The sequence below is a fragment of the Choristoneura fumiferana genome, chromosome Z (assembly GCF_025370935.1).
Source record: "Choristoneura fumiferana chromosome Z, NRCan_CFum_1, whole genome shotgun sequence".
Classification (NCBI taxonomy): Eukaryota; Metazoa; Arthropoda; class Insecta; order Lepidoptera; family Tortricidae; genus Choristoneura; species Choristoneura fumiferana.
Genome location: NC_133472.1, coordinates 23,898,075 through 23,917,413, shown reverse-complemented (window position 1 = coordinate 23,917,413; position 19,339 = coordinate 23,898,075). Strand labels below are relative to the sequence as shown.

Here is a 19,339-nt window from a genome sequence, read left to right as displayed (position 1 = left end):
AAGGGCGGGAAAATTTACATTTTGGAAATATTTCGTTGTCATGTAATTTATTAGAAATCGACGTATTTTAATACCATAAATTTAATTTAAAATTGTAATCACAACATTTGATCCTATCTCTCGCTTTTTTCGTGTTGAAGTGAAAGTGACAGATCAAAGTGAAGTTCAAATATTTGTAATTCCGTGAATTTCCGCTATCGCGTATGAATTCGTAGATCTATAGTAGATGCCATTGTGGCCCTGTGGCCGCCATGTTTACCATAGCTTTCCATACGTAATTTATTGTTGTCAATATTTATATGTGTATCAAAAATATTTTTCTCAAAAATGTCCGTAAAAGTTGACATTATTCTTTACATATCAGAAGGTGAAGTGCATAGCTTATGGTCAGCGAAAAATTAAAAAGTTAAAAAGATTTCAGGCGCTCTAGCTCGACAATAATAAATTAGCGCGCCAGCAGGGCTACTCCGAAACTCGAAGTTCGTGTCGTGCGGTCTCTCTCGCTCTCGTATCAAACAGTGTAAGTGTCAGAGGGACCGCACGACACGAACCTCGAGTTTCGAGTTTCGGAGTAGCCCAGCTGCTGGCTACTCAAGATGTGAAAAATGGCGTATTATGTTCCGAGTTGTTGGCAGCACTAATTTAGAGTTGTCAATCAAACTAACTTGTAACTTGATCCCTTCTACTTCTTGCCTCCTCTAACAAAAAAATCCTGACCTTAATGATTAAATACATCACAATAGAAAAAAAATAACTTTAGACGCTTTTCTTCGCTTTTGTCTCTCCCTTGGATCCAACCTGTATTGTCTCAATGTTTTGTACTGTCTTACAGCCTTATTCATAAAAAAACCTTAATTGAGGTTTGATCGGTCTGTTACTTAGCAGACTGATTAAGCTTAATAGACGGTTGTCAAGAAGTATGATTCATAAACACTTGCTAGCAGTCTGCTAGTTGTTGAGCTGCTGATAGACGGATTAGACGCGTTATGTTGGCCACATTGACAAATCAAAGACAAAAAAATGGCCTAATCGATAATTAAAAAAAAAATTGACAGCAGTGACAGCATATTAGCAGAAAAAAAATAAAAAGCGAGATGTTTGTTTTTCCGCGCATTTCCGATCCGCATGTTTATGTTGTGCAAAAAGTCATAATTATGTTAATCATCCTATTTTTTTTAATATTTATTGTTTATTTATTGTTGCTAATTTAGAGGATTTTTAAATACAAATTCCTGAAATAAATTTTCCAGTTTTTTTTTTTTAATCTTTACGTAGCCCTGCCTTCACTATAAAATCTTCGGTATGGTTTTTTGCTCTTGTCAAAGTCAGCTGTTCAAACTTGTGGCGGCCATTTTGTGACTTAGCAGGGAGATAAAGGAGGGTCTACGGTCCTCTAACTTTAGCAGAGCCTTGATCGACTGATTAGCGCTAACAGACGTTTATGAATCATGTTTTTTTAGCATCGGGCCTTCAAGGAGCCTTCAAGGTGGCTCTAACTTTTTATGAATAAGGCTGTTAATGTTTTGTACCGTCTAAATGTTTTGTATTGTCTCAATGTCTGTGTATGTCCATTTTAGGTACACAACAAGCACTTCCAAGCACCCAATGTTTAGAAACTGTTTTTTAAAAACTGGTCAAACACAATATACACTTTTGCTGCTGTCAGGAGTCATTGGCAGTAGTGGTTGCTAACCTAAGGCGACCGGTTGCCAAAAACAAAAAAGTTGAAATTGAAGTCATGTTGAAGTTGAACTTGTCAAACTTTGTTATTCAAAACAAGATTTTATTTTTTATGTTTATGAACTTTCTATAAATAACGAATACTCACGTCAATGTGTTAAGCCAAATGGTGGCAAATATTTGTCAGATGAAGTTTCCTAACATGTGTCGACATTTTTACAGCTATTCAAGACAGTCGCTGTTACCTAATGAACGGCGGCGCTGTAGAGAGTTTCTTTATCAGCGAAGATACGCCGATTGGCAGCGTTATAGGTACGAAATGTTCACAGAAGTTCATGTTTTTACTTGTACCTACTATGTTTAATATTTTAAACCAAATCTTAACTGACTTAGCCCTCCTGAAACCTGTCTAATCAAATTTTATGTATGCTCTAGGTACCCTTAGTGTAAATGGAGATCCTAGTGAAGAAGATGGAAATATATCACTTAAATTACAAGAGAAAGATGCAGCATTGGGCATTGCACCAGGCACTAAAAACTTAACATTGTTGAGAGCCCTTGATCGAGAGGAAAAAAGGGGCCCCTCAAATGTTTATGTGAATGTCCGTTGTGATCGTCGCCGAACAACAGACCCGGTGGGAAATTTATCTCTTCTTCTTTCAAAAATTAGGTGCTTTTAAACTAACAAGTTATATTACTTTTTAATTTTCAGAGTTTCATTATACCAGTATCAGTGCGTGTTTGGGATGTCAATGACAATGCCCCTGTGTGGGTGGGCTCCCCATACCGAGTAAGGCTATCGGAATTGACTGCAGTGGGCTCTCGAGTTTTGCCTGCTCTGAGAGCCACAGATGCAGACCAGGCTGGGCCTCATGCTACTATCCATTATGCTGTGATGCCTGGACCAAATTCTGTTTGTATACATTCTATATTATTAGCTTTATTTTTAGATATTTTCTTTGGTGACAGACAAGCTATGTTTGCCACATGATCTTAGTGTTTGTGTATTTCTTTGTCTGTCTAATTATTTTGCTATATGACTGCCTTGCTATGCTTCATGAATCACTTGCACAAGCGATATTGTTACTTTGTATATGTTGTGCTGTTCTTGAGCGAATGTTATTTATTATTAATGATTTGTTTCATAACTTGTTTCATATTTATAATGAAATTTAAATTGTAAATTTCTCCTTTTTTGACTCACATTTTTCTTCTACAGGAATATTTTGGCTTTGCAAATGAGCTTGATAGCATACTAGTGGTAAAACAACCTTTAGACTATGAAACTCTCAGCAACTTTACTGTGATATTAAGGGCTCAGGACCAGGGTCGACCTCCCTTGCATAATGACACCAGTCTGTATGTAGAAGTGCTAGATGCAGATGATCAAAATCCAAAATTTAGTCATGACCATTATACTGCGCTTTTACCTGATGATGCTGTTGAGGTAATACCATTAAACATCACTTAAAAAATATAAAAATTAAACTTATAATGTATATAAAATAAGAATTAGTATAAAATGTAGATGAATTGTTCAGAAAGAAAAAAAATTGACATTTCAGGGGACAATCCTTGACACAGCACCTGGTCCCATAACAGCCATGGACCAAGACATTGGTATTAACGCTCCTCTATATTACACTGTCACTGGTGACAAAAGAGAAATGGTGATTGTTGACAGAGAAACTGGCAGAGTTGCTGTCACTAAACAATTACTGCAAGCTAATGCGCCAGTCACTGTTGTTATAAGAGTAAGTATTACAGATGACACATTACAGTATTATTGATAATAAATATCTATATATATATTTATAATGATGACCCAAACCCCCAAAAACTTTTGAAGTCTGAGTTCCAAACACATTTCAACAACAAATAGGACAAGTGTTCTATCTTCTGGCAAATCTCACATAGTTATGATGGTTTAACTCAAAAATATGCCAAAGTTTGTTTGTTTGTGGGGATGTGTCGGAATAAACCTTTAAAGAAGAGACAACACATTTCTTGTAAGGTTGGCAGAGTCAAACCAAGGTGTCCATAAAAGACGAGCTTAGATGGGCGGGTCTGTACCAGATCCGTACACCCCTGGATGGTGAAAGCACTGCTCACGAAAATGGTATTCCCACTTCTGTAAATTCCTTTTGATTTTGGGAATAAGTTCACTAGAAAAAAGAACAGAGCCATCAATTATAAATAGGATCTGTATTGCAAATTGCTTGCTCCACTCCATAAACAGCAACTCTACTAAGCTCTACGCTGGGTGGCTCCATTTACTAGAATTAATATGATTGTACAATTAAGAGGACCTTTACTAACTCTGTAATTCATTTTCATTTCCAAGGCAACCCAAGTGGACAATTCGGACCGTTATGCGCTTGCGACTGTATCAATCAGCAAGCGGTCTGGAGCACTTAGTCGCCGCGCGGTCCGGTTCACGCGACGTGCCTTCGCAACTCGTGTTCCCGAACACGCGCCGCCCGGGACCGTGCTCATCACACTCAACACTGAACCCCACGCATCAAGAGATAGTGTGAGTACCTAGCACCGTAAAAAAATACAAACTTCATTCTTTGTGATATTATTTTGTTTGGACCTGTACACACCTATTTTTATGATACTTACTCCTTTTGGGAGATTTACTTATTAGTCAGCCTGGTGGAAGATAAGAGGTCTAGAGGGCCATCAACTACCCAATAGACAGACCTTATAAAATGACAAAAACATCTCTGGTGACATGATCTCGGAACGCTTTATTATGAATTTCGACAATTTTATTTTGTTTTGATCGTCGAACAGACCACGCCAACTTCATACATTTTACTCTGTACCTGTCTGTCATTTAAATATGGTTGTTTTTTATCGACAGCCTCCTCTTCAGTTCTACGTATCCGATCGCAGTTTCTTGGATAAGTTTGCAATCAACAGCGCGGGTGAAGTGTTACTTCGCCGAGCACTGGACTACGAGGCTACCCCAGAGTACAATTACCAAGTTATGGTTACGGATGGTATTGACGTAAGTATACGATGCTCTATACTATGCATGCGGTACGCTTGACCAAATTGGAATTCAAGTTCAGATTTAAAGCTAAAATTCCACACACATAGAGCTTTTCCCGATGTTGATAGAAGTATAAATCAAGAAAAACTGTTGATGTGTATTTTTACTTTACTCCGTGGTGGTCAATTTCAGAACGACACCGCGTCAATAAACATAACTGTGCTGAACGTGAATGAGTGGGAGCCGCGTTTCAAGTACCCGCAGTACGAGTTTCGGGTGGAGGCGGAAGGCGACGGCGGGGGAGGGGGGTTGCTGCCCGTCGGCCGGCTGGAGGTGTTCGATGGAGATGCGGGGGATAATGTTACCCTCACGCTTAGGGGGTCCGATGCCAGGTAGGAAGCTGGGAATAATACACTTCGTTCTGACTAGATAGTACAGTAGTACGTTATTGCAAAAGCCGGCACCTAGCTTATTATCGGAAAAATAATAATGTTGCAATTTCGAGCGTACGCAAAATTTACAAGAAACGCAGAAAATAAGCACTCCAAGATCATAATTCCTGTAATTTTGATAACTGTAATTGCCTTGACAGTATGTTCTACATAAACGACGCCGGTGAAATGTTCATGCGGCAGAACGCTCTTGCTGCGCTCAACTCTTCGGTGTTACATGTCGTGGCCACCGCTGTTGACTCGGGTTCCCCACCGAGACAGGTAAGTCTATTGGTTTAATCTTAGTCAAACTGGCAGCAAAAATCTGTACCCATGGTGATATACAGCGGGATCTCGCCACAATCCACAATAAAGTTATTTTTTAATAAAACAGGCCGAGAACCGTTGCCAAGTAAAATCTAGTACAAAATGGTCCGTTTTTGGAAAATATTAAGCGCATGCTAGTCAGAAAAATATCTTATGGTGCCTTTCCATTTAGTGAAGATTGACAGACAGCTCGATTCGAGCAGATTCGATTTGTAGCATTCGAACATGGCGGATGTAGACAGTATCTAATTTTGCTATTTCTGTTTCTTTGGCTAGTTGAAGTATAATTTTGATAGTGTTTTATGCAGTGATTAACCTTACCAGTGAACAGTGATCACAAAATTCTATATTGTTCTCGTGACTGACCTTTTTTAATGCGCAAGTTGTCTCCATGTGGTTTCTGGAATTTTACAATTAAGTTCCAAAAACTACAATCACCGTACAACGTCCCTCTCAAAATTGTCCTATTAATTAGGACAGAAAAGCCATATTTTGAAAGAGAAGAAGAAGATGTGTATTGTATAGCCCGCGAGAAACTTCTAGCTCGCTCTGAACACGAGGCGATTCGCGTCGCAATAGTATCTGCGGGGCGTAAGCGGGTACGGACGGGAGAGCGCACCCCCGCTCGCTCCTGCGCTGTACAGTCGAGTTCATAAACTTGTGAGCAAATGACTGTACCGCGCTCGTCATGTTTATTACGCGTAGGTCTGTGTGGACCGAGTACTTCTACGCAATACGTGTTTCGTTTAGCAGTTGCCGCGTGTATATTTGGTTTGTTCGCGTCGCGAGTATATTTTTTTGTTATTGTTCGTCGTTACGTTACTGTTTTAAGTTGTTGGCTTTTGTTATTTGTTATTGTTATTGCTACATACATATATGATTGTTAAGCCTATTGAAATGTGATAGTTACTTATTATCAGTTACACACAAGTTGTCAATCGCTAATGAAAAATAAATGATACACTTAAATTATTATTATATACTAGCTTTTGCCCGTGACTTCGTCTACGTATGATTCGGATATCGCTATCTCGCAGGAACGGTATAATTTTCCGGGATAAAAAGTAGCATAGATACTGTTAATCCAGGTAATATAATAACGGCAATTTTTGCGTGATTGAGTAACAAACATCCAAACATACAAACTTTCCCATTTATACTATTACCTAGTAGGATTATATTAGAATGTTGCTGACACTGTATACACCTGCGCGTTGCAACTTCAGAGAGCTAGAAGTTTGGCGCGCGCCGCGCTGTACCGTAATTGAGAGCACGATAAATACAAACTTTTCGATGAAATAGGATGGTAAACCATTACGCTCTACATCTAGTACCCTGTATCTGGAAAGTCAGTGTGACTTTGTCCGCAGACGTCGGTGCCGGTGATCGTGCACGTGAGTTCGCGGCTGTTGGCGGCGCGGGAGCCGCGCGCGGGCGGCGTGCTCGTGTTCGCGGGCGCGCTCGCGCTCGCTGCACTCGTCGTGCTCGCGTTGATTGCGCTCGCGCTCGCCTACATATACCGGACGTGAGTATCCGGCGGGTGACACTCTTTCCCGGCCCGGATAATACCGACATGGAAATACCAACCCTATTTTTTGTGTACACGCCCATAGAACGTGCTTCTATGGGCGTTTACACGAAAAACAGGGTCGATATTTCCATGTTGGTACTATTATCCGGGCCGAGAAAGTGTCACGCTATCCCGCTAATATACTTTGTCAACTACTGTTTACCCGTGGCTCCGCACACGTAAAAGATTAGACACAGCAGTTGAATTGAAATTCAGGGATTTTACAAAATTCCCGTGGGAATTACATCGTGCTTTTCATTGCCGTTGCATTAAAAACAACCATGCCAAATTTCATAACTCTAAGCCCAGCGGTTGTTATTTCGAGATTTTATCTCTATCCCTATCCTATATTCGAGATGTCCAGTTATCTACATACCAAATTTTATCCAAATCCGTCCAGCCGTTTAAGCGTGAAGGAGTAACAAACATACACACAAACACACATACAAACTTTCGCATTTATAATATTAGTACGATAATAAGCTGTCGCACTGTTGTTGTTCTCAGCGAAACCGGGACGCGTTGCTGCTGGTTACATGTATTAGGTACACGTAATGTACAGATATAGTACATAGTGTCTCTAGCGGGGAAAAGTCGGATCTCAATCGGAATACGACGGCACCCGAAGTATCAATCAATTATTGTATTAACCGTATGACATTTTCATATCCATTAATATTGATCTTTATTATTTAGTGTCAAAACGGCTGTACGGTGGGTACAGTCAAGGGCAAAGATATCGACGCAGCCAAAGTTACAAAAATATGTATACACGACTTTATGCACTTAACATTAAGGCCGTGTGTTCATATTTTTGCAACTTTGCCAGTGTCGATATCTTTGCCCTTGACTGTACTGAAGTTAATTGAGTGAGCACGATAAATACGAACTTTTCCGATAAAATGCGATGGAAAACCATTATGAACTAGGTAGGTACATCTGTAGGAAGGTAGATGATCCTGGCCGTTCTACCAGGATTTCACTACCAAATTATTGTACTGTCACCAGACTTACATAAGTATGCCAAATTTCAAATTTCAACTCAATCGAATCAGTGGAAGTGGGTCAAATTTAGCTTTCAAGATTTGACTTGGCTTGTTAAAAGATGGTAGCATCTATCTTCTATCTACCTGTCTGTTTTGATTACAGGAAACGTTCGAAGTCGTCCCCCACGGCGGCGCTGCCGGCGGAGAAACCGGGCGCGGCACTGGGCGCGGCCAGCTCCGGCTCGCTGCTCAGCGTCAGCGCGGGTGCCAGCACCATCCTCGCCAACTCCACCAGCAGCCTCGACCTGCGGGACGCGCACGCCGCGCCGCCCCGGAGTCAGTATTGCTTTTTGGATCTAAGACTATGGATAAGGTTGTCTCTATCTCCTAAGTATAAAAAAAAATTAAAACATTTTGATGTGGAAATTGCATCTCTCGAGAGTAGGCGCACGTTCAGAGATCAGGTCATGTTATTAAAAATATTATTAAATGAGATTGACTCCCCGTATCTTTTGAGTAAATTAGGTTTGAGAGTACCTCGTCTGAATTCGAGAAATCTTAATTGTATGCTTCATGTACCCTTTACTCATCGCAAATATGCTGCGAACTCATTCATTAAACGAGTTTGTAAAATGTATAACAGCAAATTCTCTGATATTGATATATTTAGCATTTCTCTTAGTAAATATAAGACTGTCATTAGTAGTAGCTAAGTAATGTTATGCCATTTTTTTGAGAATGGGTTATATGCACGTTCTCTCTTTTGCAAGTCGTAGCCTTTTTCTTTTCTTTGTGTGTTTGTTATTTCTTTACCCGTTTTATACTTTATTATTGGGAATTAATAACCTGTGGCAACTTTGTTGGTCAATGTTTGATGTCATTGTTTACAATGTAAGTTTTATTGTACCGTTTGTGCCCAAATACATAAATAAATAAATAAATAATTTTTAAACCTATAAAGACAACTAAGGAACCTTGTTTTTTTTAATGAATTACTATTTATTAGGTAAATTTCAAAGAAATCGAACTATTAGTTTAGCTAAAAAAAAATACAACGATTTTTTTTATCCAAATGAATAGGATTCTGGGCTTGAAATTTTGTAAAATGATATCTTACAAAATATATAAGACAAAAAACAACCCTAAGAAAGCTGTACATTTCAGTCATTGGCAGTTCCACTAAAGGATTGCGGCGAGCGACACAGAATAACTAATAGTACTACCGTACAGAAGGGACTCTCTCGAACAAAAGTCAAGTTTAGGTATAAATCGTTGCCTACTCCTACGACTTGCACGCGAAATTGAAACTTATCATGTTACACGAGCGTTCATATTCCGTTGGGCACCGTTGACTCGAAACCGGTTTGGCGAGCAGAGCACAGGGTTCCCACTCGCCGATGAATAAAGATAACAGTGGGTACTAATTATGAATTCAATAATACCTTTAATAAATAAGTAAATAAACTTTTCTCAAACATGCTCGGAAATCGGCCAGAACAGGGATTGCTGGACTCGTTACTTCATGGCCTCTGCAGTAATGTATACTAATTAATAATTTCGTACCGGTCTACGGTAGACTCGAACGAAATGCACATCAAATTGAAGAGCGTAAAAAATTTGTCAATCCGAGTCGACAACTTGTAGGGGGAAAATTCGGATTATCGAGTATTTTCAATATAAACTTGAATAAATTACTAAGTATTATAATGTCGTTGCGAAGTAAACACGTCAAAGTCATCACATCAAAGTGGCGTTAGTGTCACGTCATCACGTGTCACAGGTGTCACAGGTTTGCATTTCGTTCTCCATTGTGACCTCTTAAGGGCCCCACACACGGTACGATTCATCGATTTTCATCAGATCGATCGCACAGACGAATCGTACCGTATATGGGGCCCTTTAGGTCTAATTTTTTTGATTATGAGACAGAGACATCATAGTTACTTAGGCAAATAAGATTTAGGAGAATTATCTACTGGTGAAATACCGATACGTAGGTTAGCCGTTAAAGTGTTTGTGATAATAATTAAGGCTGGGAATATACGTCAGATTTTTCGATAAGTACGACAGTCTTTACTGGCAAAATTTTTTTCAAACATTATTACGAGTCTACATTTTACCCGAGCGCAGCCGGGTTTTCATCTAGTGTACTATTAATGGCTAAAGCTACAAAACAACAATATTTTATCAGCAACAGCAACCATTTGGTAGTAGGTACCTCTTTGTTCAATCTTTAGTGATATTTTTGTTTACTTTGTTTTAAGTTGGCTTGACAAAGTGCCAACTTACTTAAAAACAAAAATTTGAGCAAACTTAGTTACTTAGGCAATTGTAATTTGTTTTAAAGTGGGTCTAAAGTGTTTACTTTTAGGTGAATTAAACGGTATTCAATCAATAAGGAATCTACTTTGATTGTAAACCATACGAAAATCTACTAAATAAGTAGGTACCTACCTGTCGCAAAACTATATACCTAACAATCTTGTTCTCATTATACACCTACTACTCTTACAGAGTATTTTACTATATGATGGTTTAAATTAAATGCAAGAAAATGGAACCTTTCAAAACCTATCTTTCGGAAGGTTGAAAAATGATAATTCCGATTCTTTCATCTTCTTTTTATTTATACAGCCGTAAACAATTTCGAAGTCATAGTTTGCAAAAAAATAAGTTGGTAGGCACCTACACAAATCACGCGCGCCGCGTCCAGCATGCGAGCTAAGCGGCAACCCACTGCCGTGCACCCAATGGTTGGGTGCGCCGGCCGAACGTACCTTAACTGCGGAGTGTCCAACCCCTGCTAGCGACCCTTTTCACTACTTTATTTCGTTGTGGATCCATAAAAAAACATTTTAAATCTTGTTCAAATTACCTACTTACTTTCAAATAGGTACCAATATATTGAAGTCCTATTTTTTTGAACTTCAATCATTCTTTTTAAGTCGGTTCATATGACCCTACCCTTCGTACATTTTGCTTAGAAGCCGGGCTCGGCTAGCTCTATAAAAATAAATATTTGTACACGTAGATACGGCCGTCTAAAGTCCGTTTAAAAACCTGTAGGGCTGTAGGCCTCATCTAGACCTCCGTGTTTTAACCGGACAACGGACCGTTTTTTTTTGCCGGACTTGCGGTGTTGTATGGTTACAATGGATGTGTGTACATGCACCGGACTCTTGTCCGACGACAAAGCCATACAACACCGTAAAAAACGATCCATTGTCCGGTGAAAACAACGGACGTCTACAAGCGGCCGTAGGGTATCCTCGGTGCTCCAGCCCGACTCACATTTGGTTGCTTTATTCTATTTTTTTCTTTTAATTTATAGATGCGACAGTGGGGCGGCAATCGCAGCGTCTGCCGAAGGGTAAGGTGGCGCCCGCGCCGCCCGAGGCGCCGCCCGTTGCGCTCATGAGCGATCACTTACAACGCGCGGGCGGAAGGTCTGGAGTGGCCTGGCCTAGTGCCACCATACCCGCACGCGTCAAGAAACTCAGCTGGGACGACGGCGATCAGGTAAACATACATTGTCATAATATGGGTGATTCCCTTTTGACCTTTGACATTTGAAACTTTCTACCAAAAAAGTACCAAATATTTGAAATATTTTAGAAAGAGTAAATTCTTTGAAGGATTACATTTTAGTCAATTCTCAGCTGATTTGTTTAGAGAAATTAAATGAAAAGCTACCAGAATGGTTTAAAGTGCTATTGCGGATGCAAGAAAATCGGCCCTACTGCTAAGATCATTGGAAAAAAACTGTCTGTTAATTATATAAAATTGACTATTCGACACAGTATATAGGTCATAGGTACTTTATTATATTAGCATCAAAAAATACCAGATACTGTGAATCAAAATCGATATTGAAAAACTTCTACAGCGGAATCTCTCATACATAATACATAACCAATGTCAAACAATCCGTCCACTACTGAACGTATTATGTTACGCTTCAATTTTCTATACTTGGCTTCCATCCAGCCGCCTGACATACATTGAAGTCATTTAAAGGTGATCTATCACTGCAACGAGTTGCATCACACGCTGATATGCTTTCCCAAACGCGCAAGCTATCACTAGTTGTTTCTCGCGACCATGTCAAATGTATACAAGGCAGGCGGGTAGCGATACCGTCAATAAACAGTACCTAACATAGTCGTTGCATAGATACGGTCAAGGACATTCATTCATGAGCCACCATGGAACCATTTCACAGAAAACGTCATAGTGACGTGACGATAGTTAGTGGTTAAGGTCCGTTTATATCTACAGACATTGAGCGTGCCAGACACGTTCTGGGGCAGACAACGCCAGACACCGTTTATCAACATCTAAGCGTGCCAGACACGTGCTAGGGTAGACAACGACAAGACACCGTCGTCTGCGTCAAACAAAAGACGTCTGCACGGTTCCGTTGCCCTATTCACTTCACACTGCCGCCGGGTAGCCACAGACATGAACCGCACAGGGAAAATATTCTTTCCGCGAATACTGGCCGCGTACGGCCCGTGTCTGTCGGCGTTTGCGCGGCCGTGTAACGATAGATATAAATACGTTAATAGACACTCTGTATAGGAGAATATTATTTTGTCTACCACGCCACGTGTCTGGCACGCTCAATGTCTGTAGATATAAACGGATCTTTAATTAACAAGGAAAGTCGTCATGACTTTTCGTTTGAAAAGGTTCCATAGTGGCTCATGAATTTACAGTCCTTGACCGTGCAGTCAGCAACAAAGATATGAATACATCCAAAATGCAAAAAATATGTATACACGACCTTAATGTTCAGGCAATAAAGTCCAGTATATTTTTGGCACTTTAAACGTATGTATATATTTTTTTGCTGACTGTACCTATGTAAAATCACTGCGTACGAAAGTTTCCATTTGTCCCATCTGTTACCAGGTTTAATTGATATTTTTTGTTGACAGGGAAGTGGTGAGGGCGAGGTGAACGAAGCAACGAATCCGACCGTGGCGGAACATATGAATCTCACCGTTTACTTCTGACCCGCTCGCGTCTGTCAAATAATGAAATTGCATTTCAAAATTTGTGTTGCCAATAAGATCAAAAAAATCCTACTTTTTCTTCTTTAATTGAATTCAAGTATTCAGACAAAACTGTAAAAGTAGTTGGTCATAGGAAGTTAACTAAACTATACTATTTAGCTGTCACGCAACTGTGAATTCAATGGAGTATATTCTTGAAATTACAATATAAAATACGAGTCCAAGCTCTTTTATCTTCTAAAAGGCTTGTTGTTAAAACAAAAAGCAAGCATGCCTGGCGCTGTGGATAATACTGTCTTCCAAATCGTACAAATGAAAGCCTGTACAGTGACCGTCTACAAATATTTTAAAAAAGCTCAAAATGATTTACGCTAGCACATATTCTCTTTGCAGTAGAGTCGCGTGTATATGTTTTTTAGATCTTCAACCGTGTCAATTAAAATAGCTGCTACTTTACAGCCGCCATCATAATAAACATAGGAGATGTCCAGATTATTAAAAATGTCCAGACGCAGCCGTGTTGTCAATCACGTAAGTGGGTGTTTGTATGTTTTTAAGAGACGGTTTTGATTTTTACGTGACGACGACTGTACCTACAAACCCAAACCATCACTAGTAAGGAATGTTCACTTTCAGAATACTTATTTTTAATAAAACCTGAAAGTGCGCTTCTGAGGTTGTGCTTTATACGAGTATGTTTATAAAAATTGGGAAGAAAGTATTTCTATCGATTCTAGCATTTTGAAGATTTTGGTCGTTGTATGTTAAACTATTGAAGAAAAATGTAAGAAGTATTGTAGAAATAAGTAAGATTTTTAGCTATTAGTGTAAGTATCTGCAGATTACCTTTTACCAAATCATACATAACATAAGGTTCAATTTTGTGCAGTGTATAAAGGTGATTTATATGTAAGCAACAGAGGCAGAGATACCATTAATATAATTTATGTTGTTGGCGTAGATAATACAGTGAAATAACTATAAGTTTTAATTAAAATATTGTTATATTATTACTTGCCGAGTTTCTTAAGGGTGATATATGCGGCCATTACACTGAATCGTTCACCTAACGCGGTCGCCGAACTTATGTCAAACTACTTGGGGGAAGGAACGTCGTCTTTACATTAGTCTGTCCGCCTACTGCGGCGGCCATATTAAGGCGGTGACAGCTGTCGCTCGCCGAATGCAGCCGACTACCGTGTTCTATACACTTTTGCGGTCACCGCATGCAGCATGCGGCGAGCGACTCGGTGTAATTGCCGCATTACGTGTTACTTAATTTCTAAGGTTTCTTCATCATCATACCAGCCATAGGACGTCCACTGTTGGACATAGGCCTCCAGTAGCTTCGGTTGGAAGCGACTTGCATCCACCGTGAACGCGCGAATTTAACCAGGTCATCCGTCCATCTCGTTGGTGGACGTCCCACGCTGCGCTTCTAAGGTTTATTACTCCTAAAAGTTGAAGAAAATTGTTGCTGTAGCATTGACCAATATAACACCTATTATGTATATTGATTTAAATCTTACCGAAAACGATCACTTGTTTAATTAATTTACTCAAAGCTTCGTTACGTGATTATTAAGAAATTTTAAAATTAATGTTGGTATCCATAAGACAAAAGTAATTTGTATTTGAGTTATGTCTCTAGAATTTTTAAACATACAAACCTCGAACTCAGGGTTAAAAATATATTGAATATGGTCAAGCGTGAGTTTATCTTTGAGAAAAATAAAAAACTTTGTAAATTGTCTGTCAGCAGCTGAACTTTATATACTTTAATAGGTAGTCAGTTTGATTTTTAATTAACTTTGTTTTTCATAGAAATATTATAAAATACAAACTTTGATAGCTTCCTTTCAAAATTATGCAGAAGCCTCGGTACGTGAGTCTGACTCGCACTTGACCGGTTTTTCTTAAAGATTTTTCTTATTTTGATGGTGAATCATATCGTCACTACTTTGAAAAAATCTCGTATCTAAAATCAATATGTCAACAAAATTGAACCTTGATGTAATGTCTATAACGTTCACTCAGAAAAATTATCTATTTTAAGCTACAAGTTTAATAAAAGTAGTGACGATATTATGTATCAATAACGCATTTGATTTAAATATATTATACATATAAAACGTCACCTGGCTTCTTTAAGATAATTTAACAAAAACATCGATTATTAAGACTGTTTATTATTTGTATTTAAGATTTGTATGACTTTTTACTACCTTATTATTTAAATACAAACCACAGAGATCGCTAATATTGTGTGCTCTCTTGTAATTTGTTATAATGCATTTGAAAATGAATGATTAAATCGCTGGGTGAGTGCAAAAGTGGCACTAGTAAAAATATTTTTCATCACACTTGCTCGTAAACAGTGTCATAACATGCAGGCTACCTTCGTTGCAACCCCCCAAATAAAACCCTCGACCTTAATGTTCTTGTCATTAAACCCGTGGTCGGTTAATGAGTCATTCCGCGTACACATTTTCTTGCCATGAAGCCCAAGGTCGGTAAATGAGTCCGTGCCCGTACTGATGGCGCTGCGCGCGCTGCTGCAGGACTACATGGTCTACATGCACACGCACGTTGCGGCGCATGCTGAGGGAGGGGGAGGTAGAGGGCGGCGCTGCCAAGAGCACAGCCTAAGGTATCGCCAATATTTGGAACAATTATATTTTTTCTTTTACAAATATAAAATTTTACTCGCAAATGTGATGAAAAACATTGTATGTCGCACGGGCGGTACTAGAATTACGAACATCAACTCATTAAAGCCCTCAGTCTTCGACTTCGGGCTCGTTCGTAATTCCTTATTTACCGCCCTTAAGACACAATGTACTAAAAACAACTGCTAATTAACTGTAACAATCGCTGGTAAAAATACAATAATTACAGCCCATTATTAGTTGTTTTTATATTTTGGCTTGTGCCACTGTTGCACTCACCCAGAAAACATATTAGTATTTGTATAATGTTAATCCGAAATGAGACGCCTCTGTTTGTAAGACTAACTCCCTGTTCAGTGATAAATTTTATGTGACATATATTTGTGATGCTGTTTCTGTTTGTTTTTTCTGGATTAAAAGAGACAGCATCACATTTATCTGTCACCTAAAATTTATCAAAAAGTGGTGAAACAGGCACTAAATTTTTCATGTAAATCAAGTATTATTACAGTAGAACACGTTGTTACGGTACGCACATTTATGATGACACCCAAAAAAAATGTTCTTGCAAACATGCAATAATCAATATGAACAAGCTTGACTTCAGCTTTTGCTAAACTCGTTCTTGTTCAATGACGTCTAACTCGTAATTTAAGGGGCTGTTTCACTACCCATTGAATAATTTTGTTTGACGGATAAATGTGATGCCGTTTCTGTCTTTTCGAACAAAACAAACAAAGACGGCATCACATATCCGTCAAATTAATTTAATCAATGGATGGTGAAACAGGGGGTCAATGTAAAACCACAGAATACCTAATTTAGTTTTTATTTTATGTAGTGCAGTGGCGGAATAAACAGGGTGACCAGTTTTCAAATAAATTCATTTAGACGTTGCAAGCACATGACGTCACCTTTTTGAATAACATTACATTATGACGGAATATGTCATACTCGGCTGGTAAAGCAGATACTGATAACTTTTACTGAGCAAGCAAAAACAGACCTTAAGGAGGTCAATCTTTTCATTCCGCGACTGTAGTGGGAAGGACTTTAATTCATGAGCCACCTTAGAACCTTTTCACAGTAAACGTCTTAGTCGCAATTATTAACAAGGAAAATCGTAATTACTTTTCTTTTGAAATGGTTCCATGGTGGCTCATGAATAATGTCCTTAACCGTGCAAGGGAAAACTGCAAACTAATAAACAGTACCCATTTTAGGTAAATTTGCAAAATAAAACAGTGCCTTCACAATGATGTTATATATTACATTAAAAGAGGTAGATATATTATTAGCGCATCGAAAACGAAGCTTAAAAGGCATCAAATTGGAGTATCCAGCCCCATATCACTTCGAAGAATGACAAGCGTATGCTTTTCATAACACAACGGGGCAACCGAGACATAAAGCTTGTATATCGACGACCGGATGGCCAAGTGGTTAGAGAATCTGACTACGAAGTCTGAGGTCCCGGCATATATTTGTATGAATAATACGAATATTTTTCTCCTGTCTTGGATGTTTAATGTGTATGTATATATATATACATAAGTACTATGTTTATCCGTTGCCTAGTATCCATAGTACAAGCTTTGCTCAATTTGGGACTAGGTCAATTGGTGTCAAGTTGCCCATGATATTATTATACGTAAGCTGCAGCCGCGCTAGGAGCATGTTTTTCGGTTGTTTTGCGAGCATATGACGTATCTTTACTTATAAAATCATTGTGCCTTCAAATAAAAAAAAAACAACGCTCCTGGCAAGATACCATTTTCTGTCCCTCTAGAATTGCATATTTTAATTCGTCGTTACATGGAAAAGCCTACTTTATGTAGTATTACTATCATTGCATTCATAGTGAACTTAACAAAGAAGCCTTTATACCATCGTAGGTACCTATCATCAGCCAAATAAGTGGTCTATCAATTTGTAATCAAGTAAAGAACTATCAAATGAATGTTATTATGTCGCTAAAGTCGAACTATCAAGTTGAGTTGACAGAAACGTCTATTGGCATTATTGTTTTATGTATGACATGCAAACGATTATCAAATTTAGGGTGGTAAACCAGATATTTGGCTGATGGTCCATGTATCTAAAATGTGCATAAATAATAATAATTAGATTAGATATGTAATGTTTGTAATTGTTATTAAAATGTTTCGTTAACCACCGTCGTTTTACCTAACCTTAGTAGTGTATAAGTGGGATGAGACAAGCACGATGCTTTTAAATAAGTTAGTAAGTAAGTTCAACTTGCAGCTTGCAGTGTGATGTTTAAATTCCTTTACAATCTTTTCTTTCTTTTAGCTTATCAAAAATTCGCATCGATATCAGTTTATTACAAAATGTAACGGACATTGTAACGGACAAACATCCAAATCTGTCTCACTTGACAAACTTGCAACTTCTTATCTAAACGTAAGAAGAACAGAGAACCTATACAGGATGTAATCGTTAAGTGTAGGTAGGCGATTATTCTGTGAATATAATATAACAGATATCTGAAAACTTTAAACTGGCATCGAAAGTAGGTTACCTAGCACATTAATAACTTTTTTAAATTAAATTAACAATATTAAAAAATAATAAGTTTAAACGCTCCCATACATTGAGTACATACGACGTTCCTTGTGGCTGTTTGCCTGCCGTAAGAGATAAAACTGTTTCAAGATTCATTATTTGCACGAATATACTGTAATCCATACTACCTATATTAATATCATAAATGCGAAAGTAACTCTGTCTGTCTGTCTGTCTATAACGCTTTCACGCCAAAACCGCTGATCCGATTTTGATGAAATTTGGTACAGAGATAGAATAGACCTTGGGATAGAATATAGGCTATCTTTTATCGCGAAAAAGAGGCTTTAAGGGGTTGAAATAGGGGATGAAAGTTTATATGGTGGAAGTTCGTCACTGTTAAAGATAAAACCATGAAACTTGCCATTTAAGCACTTAATAAGAAATGTCGGTATTTGTTTGAGCTTTTTTGAAAATTTGACCTGTGAGGGGATGAAATAGGGGATGAAAGTTTATATGGAAGGTCGTCATTATCGAAGATAAATCGATTAATCTTTATTAAACTTGCCATTTCGGCACGTGAATAAGAGATAAATAGACATTTGTTCGCACATTTTTTTTTTATATTCCTGTGAGGGGGTGAAATAGGGGATGAAAGTTTATATGGTGGAAGTTCGTCACTGTTAAAGATAAAACCATGAAACTTGTCAATTAAGGACTTAATAAGAAATAAGTCGATATTTGTTTGAGCTTTTTTGAAAATTTGACCTGTGAGGGGATGAAATAGGGGATGAAAGTTTAAAGGTAAGGTCGTCATTATCGAAGATAAATCGATGAATCTTTATTAAACTTGCCATTTCGGCACGTGATTAAGAGATAAATAGACATTTGTTCGCACATTTTTTTTAAAAATCTTCCTGTGAGGGGGTGAAATAGGGGATGAAAGTTTATATGGAAGATCGTCATTGTCGAAGATAAATCGATGGTTCTTTATGAAACTTGGCATTTGGGTACGTGATAAGAGATAAATAGATATTTGTTCGCGCGTTTAATAAAAATCTTCCTGTGAGGGGGTGAAATAGGGGATGAAAGTTTATATGGAAGATCGTTATTGTCGAAGATAAATCGATG

The 19,339-nt window shown here is 38.3% G+C and overlaps 1 protein-coding gene across 1 annotated transcript in view; it reads left to right on the top strand.

The window, feature by feature from the left end:
- The window catches only part of LOC141431854 (protocadherin beta-12-like), a 42,292-nt gene extending 24,457 nt beyond the window's left edge, over positions 1 to 17,835 (top strand). The window contains exons 3-15 of the mRNA XM_074093094.1: positions 1,903 to 1,992; positions 2,116 to 2,315; positions 2,393 to 2,593; positions 2,900 to 3,127; positions 3,246 to 3,434; positions 4,025 to 4,213; positions 4,550 to 4,696; positions 4,874 to 5,073; positions 5,274 to 5,394; positions 6,810 to 6,964; positions 8,159 to 8,331; positions 11,327 to 11,514; positions 12,936 to 17,835. Of these exons, the coding sequence (XP_073949195.1) occupies positions 1,903 to 1,992; positions 2,116 to 2,315; positions 2,393 to 2,593; positions 2,900 to 3,127; positions 3,246 to 3,434; positions 4,025 to 4,213; positions 4,550 to 4,696; positions 4,874 to 5,073; positions 5,274 to 5,394; positions 6,810 to 6,964; positions 8,159 to 8,331; positions 11,327 to 11,514; positions 12,936 to 13,013 (2,159 nt within the window). The 3' untranslated portion in view covers positions 13,014 to 17,835. The remainder of the gene's footprint in view (positions 1 to 1,902; positions 1,993 to 2,115; positions 2,316 to 2,392; positions 2,594 to 2,899; positions 3,128 to 3,245; positions 3,435 to 4,024; positions 4,214 to 4,549; positions 4,697 to 4,873; positions 5,074 to 5,273; positions 5,395 to 6,809; positions 6,965 to 8,158; positions 8,332 to 11,326; positions 11,515 to 12,935) is intronic.
- Positions 17,836 to 19,339: the final 1,504 nt, after the last annotated feature.